At 33.6% G+C, this 8,745-nt stretch overlaps 1 protein-coding gene across 1 annotated transcript; it reads right to left on the reverse strand.

Moving 5' to 3' along the window:
• Positions 1-1,198: 1,198 nt before the first annotated feature.
• LOC139877157 (inosine triphosphate pyrophosphatase-like) lies at positions 1,199-3,897 on the reverse strand. Its single transcript, XM_071864571.1, has 8 exons — positions 3,694-3,897; positions 3,531-3,595; positions 3,155-3,218; positions 3,036-3,045; positions 2,246-2,277; positions 2,048-2,160; positions 1,794-1,870; positions 1,199-1,479 (listed from the first exon to the last, which is right to left on the reverse strand). The coding sequence occupies exons 1-8, from the start codon at positions 3,833-3,835 to the stop codon at positions 1,359-1,361; spliced, it is 624 nt and encodes a 207-aa protein (XP_071720672.1). The 5' UTR covers positions 3,836-3,897; the 3' UTR covers positions 1,199-1,358.
• Positions 3,898-8,745: the final 4,848 nt, after the last annotated feature.

The raw sequence follows: 8,745 nt of genomic DNA on the forward strand, positions 1-8,745 counted from the left end.
TTAGTTAAAAATTCGTTCAAACAAATGATAAGAAAATACAAAAATTCAACCAAATGTGCTCGACCCATTTTGCCAGGCGATTAAAATCGAACCCTCCCTCCCCAATTTACCACCTATAAAGGAATCTTGAAAATCAAGAATGATCTACTTCAAGATTAATTCACATGCATTTTAATCCCATATAAGTTGATTCGTGAATGTTGCATCGAGTGTCTGCGTACACTCTACCCAATTTGCAAAAGTTACAAAAAAGAAATTAAGCGATTTGAATCGTATACGAAACTGCATAAAGTGCCACATGGGTTTTAACTTATAAATGACATGTTAACAACAATGAGATAAGGTGTGGCCCTCCATGTGAGGTCTCATTTGTGCACACATATGATTTAGTACTTCAGGTCTCTTGTGCCTGTATTTCTAGTATAGAAACAACTACCAAGTGTCCACTTTTGGGTAACATTGTACAACTAATTCATGCATAAGGTACTACTCAAATTGATCAAGATTTAGCAAACCGTGTGAATTAAGATGATGGTACTAAACAAGTGATTCGACCCGTCTGTGCCTATTTTATAAACAATGTATCAAGAATGTGATGACTTCCTCCAACCATTGTGCACATTACTTATGCACAAAGTACCGATGAACAAAATGTGCCATCCATCTTACCGGTATGTATAGATATGTCACCCTCATAAGTCACAAGTCTTACCAACAAAATGTGACATCCATGTTAAACGATATTCAGAATTATATTTTTTAATTTATTCGTTTAAAAGGCATAACATTAATTTTACATCATACATACAACTTATTCAAAATAATTATCAAACATGTTATTGTCACTCAGAAAATCATTCCGTGTTCAATTCAATTTTAATAAATGCCATCCTAAGTCTATGCCTATGCCTGAGTTCATTCCACCTAATCTAAGGGGCTAACATTTCCCCAAAGGTTTAGTCGATTAGTAAGATAACAAATGTACATTATTTCACAAGATCACTTTTAATGCTAAATTAAGTAGACACAGTGAACAAAATATTCCTTAAACCACTTGCATAGCAGAATATAGCAATGTCATATAACAATATAATTGAAATGCTCAAATAAATCAAGATCCAAGATTCAGTTTTGCATGCAAACTTTTTTTTTGAATTGTTCAACCAGATGATCCAAGATCCCAATTATGGGCCAAAAATACAAAGCGAAAATCTCCATTCTTATAAATCTGTTTACCCCATTTGTTTACATGGACTAATACATATTGATAAAATCATACCCACAAACTCCCATCCACAATACCTTGTTTAGAAGTAGAATATGAATCTTCTAAATAAGATGTATGATAGACCAATAGACTAATTTGCATCTTTTGTATCGAATACATACCCAGCCTCCGCAAAGTGCGATTTCACCAGTGCAAGAGCTCTACCGCGATGCGAAATCTTATTCTTTTCGTCCTTGGGCATTTCAGCATAACTGTAACAACAAAACATAAGATGTTAATTTGCTACTAAATTGTATAATAATATAAACTTTCTTATCATGGAAATTAGAGGTGGCAAGATGGGTGATATGATTGAATTGGATAACAAGTTCACATTGAGACCGATCATATTGTAAGCAGAGGATAATATGGGCTAGGTCAAGTAACTGTATGCATTAAAACTAGACTTTACGCGACTTTCAGAGTTTCACCCGTTTGAACTGTTTGACCCGTTCTAATGGGCCAACATTACCAGTTGCCACCTCTAATGTAGATTACACAAAAATAGATGCGGAGATGGAATTACGTTAGGTCATAGCCATCAGGTTGGAAAACGGGATCCCATCCAAAGTCATTTGGTCCTCTTGCGGGAACAATCTTCCCCTAGAAAATAACATTTTGTGTTAAAGTTCCGTTAAATGTCAATTAAATCAAACTCATAGTACGACTATTTATACATGTATATGAATCACTCTTAACGAACATAAACATTCGATATAATGTGTGAATATCATGAAAAGTATATGGCTAAGAAAAAAAAATGAACGATATAAAGCATACCGGGGTCTTTCCAACAAACGTAATGGGTTCAACGTTTGGCCCTAGAGCAAGTGAAAATACACACAAAGCATACGCAGATTTATCCTCATAAGCCATCAACATATTATTTAGACCTACAAAAGTAATTGAAGTATTTAACATTAATTAGTTTATTAAAGCTCAAAATCATTGTAAAATTTAAATTGATTTTAAAAGTACCTTCGTGACCAAGCTTCTGAAGAAACCACTTGCTATGGATCAGCATTTGTCACCCAATGACATCAGCATCAAAGTAAAGTAATAATGTCAAAACAGGTCAGATTTACATAATGTTAAACGAGTCAGATTTACTGAACCTCTATAGTTTTGAAGCTTTCAGTAGACGATTAAGGATACTCATTTTAAGTTGATTCATAACTTACCATTACAAACATGATCTAGTAGTTATAAGTTCATTGAAATCTGTTTTAGCAAGTTGCTAAAATATAGTTATATATTCTTCACTAGTCAGGTTCTATAAAGCAAACCTTTTTTATAACAAGATATACTAGAAAATTTATAGATTGAGATTAGAGTAAAAATAAAAAATATAAGTTTTGCAAACTTACATATAAGTAATATACATTGTTAATAATCATATATCATACAATAAAAAAAATAGTTTTCTTATGTGTCTCAAACCTAAAAGTCAATAATATCATGTCTGCGCTATTACCGTTTCAAATTTATTTGGAAAAACATATGAGAAGCAGATATGCAAAGTCAGTAACCAACTTTGTTTCCCCTATTTATTCTTAAAATGCACATCTACCCACCCACTAATATATCCAAGTCTCTATAAGAATGCTAAACTAGATACGATTTTAACGAAGATATGTACTGTACAACTTAACTTATATGATAAATGCATATACATAATAACAATTAAACCTGAAAGCCATAGTATAACATTACCTTTAAGGCTTTAAGAGAATGAAATAAAAAAAAATATGCAGCAAATGAGACTTACATATAAGGCCCTGCAAACAAAACAAAAGAAAAGAAAAAAATGTCAAAACACCAAAAAAAAAACAACAAATTATTACAAATTTATGAGGTAAAAAAATAAGAAATTTGATAGTAACTAACCAGGAAGACCCTTAAGCGCATTAAAACAAAGACATGTATCTTCAACCAATACTGGCCCTTTCACCTTCAAGCACACACATTACCAAATAATAACATTTAATTATAATTATTCATATATACATAAATTAAAATAATTGAAACTTTGATATATACGTATAGTGTCAGTGAAACACTAAGGTCCCGTTTGGCTCACGGAATCCGGCGGAATTGAAATTTAATTCTGACACGACGCCTAAATTCAATTCCAATTCCGCCAGAATTCCATTGGATTCCGAATGAGATTCCATGAGCCAAACGAGACCTAAAATTTCACACATTTAAGCACTTAACCCTAATAATTATAAATTGAGATTATCAAAAAAATTATAAAGTGTACCTGATCAGCAGCTAAACGAGCTTTCTCTTTAGAAATATCTTCTGGATCTCCTTGCAATTCCGGCACTGTTAATATATTCAATAAAATAAAATAAAAACTTAATATTATGATTTTTATTATTATCAGGGCAAAATAATTAAATGGATAATGTGCATATACATACAATCAAGCTTAAGTGATTGAAATGGAATTGATTGCCCTAATATTACTTTCACTTCTTCAAGTTTTTTAGGGTTTCCGGTAACGAATGTAACCGGCGGTAATTTCACTAAACCGCTCCCCACAACCACTCGCGCCGCCGCCATTTCCCGCCCTTTTTTATTACTACTCCGCCGTCGCCGATGCAGGTTTACGGTTAACGATTTCCTATTTGCAGTTTCTTTTGACTGTGTAAATAATGGGCCTTACTATTTGGGCTAATATGTAAAAACTACTGGGCTGAATTTAGATAAATAATGTAAATGGTCTTTTTTATATAATTTATAAATTACTTATTACTACTTCGATATATTTATGTATATATTAACTATTAATATTAACATATGTTTACTTAGCCAAATTCGTAACAGAAATTATTTATCCGTTTGTGTAGAAACTTGTGTAGACCTTTTTTAAACAAAATTTTCATATGATTTTTGTGATCTACATGGATTTATTAAAATGGACTATGTTAGAGATCGTATTTTTTTTTAACAACCAACTTTTATTAAAATAAAAAACTCAAACTAGCGATGAGCTAGGCAGGAAAAACAAACTTACAACGGATGACATAGCCAAGACGTTAATTACAACTTAACTTTCCTCTATTTTTAACCAAACAAATGAATACGAACGAATATAATCTAATAAAACACATTTCTTGATTGCATGAGTGTTGAAAACGATCTTATTCTGAAATTTTCAAATGGTCCACATTGTTGTTACCGCAATGACATACATCCAATTCTTCCATTCCGCACTTAAACTATTATTATCTATCCAACTTGCGAGTTCTTTCCATGACTTAACATTCGACAATATATATAACACTATACACCAACCACATATTTGACCTCGCAGATCACGAGCCAAAGTATAATTGAAGTAAATATGTTCGACATCCTCAATATCTGCTCCACACTATTGAATCTGAAACTTTTGTTTTATTAATGTTTGGTAAATTAGTTGAAACCTACCTATTAATTATATTTTATACATGTTTGCTTTTAAAAAAAAAAAAAAAGTTGTATAAATACAAAATATATACTCCGTATGATATATAAGGACACAATGGGTAGTAAACTAATAACGTATTTTAATCTATCATACGCTCCTAAGATCTAAAAACTTCTTCACCTATTAAGTTTTTCCAAAGCTTATATTTGTATTAAGTTCTCAAATTTCCTTTTACAAAATAATGTTTGAAGTTGAACTTATTGATAATAAAAAAAAAAAAAAAAAAAAAAACAAAAAAAAAAACCTAAACTCTTATAAGTTAGCATAAACTCATTTGCCAAACATAGACTATATAGATTAGGTTAATTACGGCTTTTAGATGTATTTGAATGACATTTTCATGTTTTATGACTTGTATCTCAAAAGATTAACATTTTTCATACTTGAACTACTTGCATACTTATGTTATGTTATTAAATTATATATTTTTTAGAAAATGATGAATTTAAAAAAAAAAAACGAAATATGGGGTTGGAATAGATTTGGAGTTCCCAAGACGACGACCCCTAAAATTCGGGCTATGCTTTGTTGTGCTCCGCCGTTGCCTTTCTATTTTGTTTTTTACATTTCAATTTTAACCCCACATATACATATATTATTATTATTATTATTATTATTATTATTATTATTATTATTATTATTATTATTATTATTAGATCCGTGTGTTTATTTGCCTCTTAATGAAATAATTCAGCGCTAAATAATGAACCATTCAGCATTCAATGTGTTTGTTTCTGATCTCTGAATTACATATGGTGCTGAAAGGTTCAGAATTTAGTGTTGAACCATTCAGAGTTGAAACACTCTCTTAACCATTAAGAGCCTAATTTTTCTGTAATATTATTTTCAAATCATATTCAGAATGTTTAACCAACAAGTATATTGTATTTTCTATTCATGTAACACATTAATCAGGTAATTTTACTCAATTCATATCGTTCATTTAAAATAATTATCAAAGAGTTTATATTCATTCAGAACAAACTTTATTCAATGGCTCTGAACCATTCAGATTCTGAACCATTCAGTACTAAATCATTCAGTTTTATCAAATGCACCCTAATAGTTTATTTATAGACAAAAAATACGCACTTTATGAAATTCCATAATTACACTGTACTTTTCTTTAATTTACAGGTTTACCCTTTACCTTTTTCATATCTTTTTGTTTTATGTTGTAACGACCCAACCCGTTATCCAACCGAATACGCAAAAAAAAAAAAAAAAAAAAATTTATACAAGGCAGAAGGGTGCGCGACGCGCTCCACTGCTTGTGCGCGGCGCGCACAAGGCTGGTCAGCTTCTGTCCGAAATTTCCATTTTTCGTTTAAAGATCTCCTACTTCCCGACACTTTTAGACGAAACGGTTTTCACAACACATAATATTAGATAAAACTAACACTTTCCAATAATAAAACGAGTTTTACGGCACCGGGCCCACATCGACCGTTTTACGACTTTCGTACAAAATACAAGTTTTCGACCACATATGACTTTAACACAAAATAAAGACCGAGCATGGCGATTGGGGATACGCTACCCAATCCTAATAAATCCAAAAGCATGTCTTCTAAAGCAACCTACGCAAGTCCACTAGTTCCCACGCTTACCCGAGCCACCGCATCCATGCAAATCTATAAAAAAAATGTAAACAACGAGAGGGTAAGCTAACGCTTAGTGAGTGAGAATATACTACATACATATTTATGCATAAAATGAATACGCATCGCCAACACACAAATAGTAAACACATACCGCAATCCGAGCATAACTAAGAAATGTTATACCTAACGTACCACCAAGCCAAAACCGAAGATTAGCTACAACATACAATAAGTATATATACGCATATACAAAATACAACCGATAATATAACAAGGTTAACCCATTAACCTTAAATCCATGAAGGTTGGCCGAACAACCCGAGCCTTAGTAAATTTGCACAACCCGAGATTCACTTCCTTCACCACTCCAACAACCGAGGACGGCCGTACTACCCGTGCCTTAGTGAATTCGTACAACCCGAGATTCACTACCTGATCAATAAGATGACCGAACAACCCGAGTCATCATGAATCCGCACTACCCGAGATTCATTACCTCATCAATACCCACATCATCGGGGTTACTCAACCGTAACTCAATACCAATACCACTATATCGGGATTATATAACTCCATATCACAAGTCCATGTGATAACGTACACACGAAGTGTGCACCTCGCCAAAGGTGGTCAACCAAAACGCACAACCGTGCCAATTGGACTTATTACACAAGCCCATCAAATCCACTTATATGTGAAGTGAGTTCTATAACCGAGAACCACTTCACCCGACCTGCACCCATCCTACACATACATATGCACATAGGATATTAACACTCACCTTGTCGTCTTAAAGAGTGCTACCGAATAATCCGCAACTTGTCAATGGAAAGTACCTATTCCATTATCACAATACAAACAACACGCTTAGAGTGGATTTACAAACCAACTCAAAACGACACTTAGCGCAATTTCGACCAATTGTACCTCCAAGCACAAAACGTCCCCAAACTAACCAATACTCACTAACAATAGTGACAATGGTCCTAATATGCCAATTTAACCCAATCATAAGTGTTAAACACTTATCATTCTCGAAATCACCCATAAACCCTAATTTTGACTCATTTCAAAATTAATCAACCAAATACCCCCAAATGGGTTTCAACACTTTCATAATCACCAAGCCTAGTGATTAAACCCAATTTACAAGTCCTAATCATGGCCAAGTCGGTTTCCAACCCAAAACCCACCAACAACAACAATAAACTCGATTACTAGCAACACTAAACTCACTTCATGAGTTTAAATCCATTTCTCAACAATTTAAGTTCAAACCCTAACTTGAATATCAAAATCAAACAATGAAATTCGAAGTTAGAACTTACCACAACAACCACAACGTAGCTAGGAACGAGGTGAACAACTTTAACACTCGAGCTTTTGATCGATTCAAGCTTCTTCTTTTTCAAAACTCCAAATCTCTCTCTAGAAATTTTTCTCTCTCTAAGAATGGATGAGAGTGTTGAATGGATGTGAAAGTGATCCAAAATTGGATCCAAACCAACTGATATGGCCTGAGATCCGTCCTCAAGTGAAAAGACCAAAAAGCCCCTCATTTAAATCTAATTTGAAAAAGACAGAAATTCTGTCGCAGGTGGTGTGCGCGGCGCGCGCCCATATCTGTGCGCGGCGCGCACGATGCTCCGAACAGTCTGTCACCCTTTAAACTTACACCACGCTTCACACACTTTACGTACATCATTCTTACTCTATGTACAATAAATATTAGGGTCTTACATATGTACAAAAATTAAGAGTACAGGTTAACTTACCTTATAATTTTTATCTATTTTTCGAAGTGAACAATTAATTTAAAAAATATCAAAATAAAATACTTGAGTATCAATATAATATGGATGAAAATTTATTTAAAAATACAATTTCTTATAACACTCTAAACCAAGGTTGCAAAAGATGTGAGACGGGGTCGAGACGGTCGTGTCCTAAAAAGGTCGAGACGTTCGAGACGGGGGTCGAGACGGACATTGAACAAAGTTGACTTCCAAATATATGAGTAATTGACTAATTTGTACTTATAATCGCTATCACCGGTAATATAATACAAAAATGCAAACTAAAATACGATAGATTTGACCGAGTTTACCGACTTTCTGGCTTTTCCGAATTTTGAGAGACTATGACCTGATTTTTTCAACTTTGACCTGAATTTTGACCGTTGACTGTCATATTAGACGGCTTTTTCGAGACGGGACGGACTAGTCACCAAACCGTCGCAACGGTCTTCGCAACGACTCGAGACCAACAACACTTATATTTAGGATTTGTGTCCTGGGCTATTCGAAGCGAAAAACTTTAAACACTTTCGGTAGGAAACCGAAACTCGATCATTCGTGACCAACGACACTTAGGGCATGTTAGTCCCCCGCAACGAC

Source organism: Rutidosis leptorrhynchoides, chromosome 11 (assembly GCF_046630445.1).
Source record: "Rutidosis leptorrhynchoides isolate AG116_Rl617_1_P2 chromosome 11, CSIRO_AGI_Rlap_v1, whole genome shotgun sequence".
Classification (NCBI taxonomy): Eukaryota; Viridiplantae; Streptophyta; class Magnoliopsida; order Asterales; family Asteraceae; genus Rutidosis; species Rutidosis leptorrhynchoides.

Coding starts and splice junctions, on each gene's coding strand:
- LOC139877157 (XM_071864571.1), bottom strand. CDS start 3,835: ATGGCGGCGGCGCGAGTGGTTGTGGGGAGCGGTTTAGTGAAATTACCG. Junction 1,871..2,047: donor CGTTTGTTGGAAAGACCCCG/GTATGCTTTATA, acceptor GTTATTTTCTAG/GGGAAGATTGTTCCCGCAAG. Junction 1,480..1,793: donor CCTGATGGCTATGACCTAAC/GTAATTCCATCT, acceptor TTGTTGTTACAG/TTATGCTGAAATGCCCAAGG.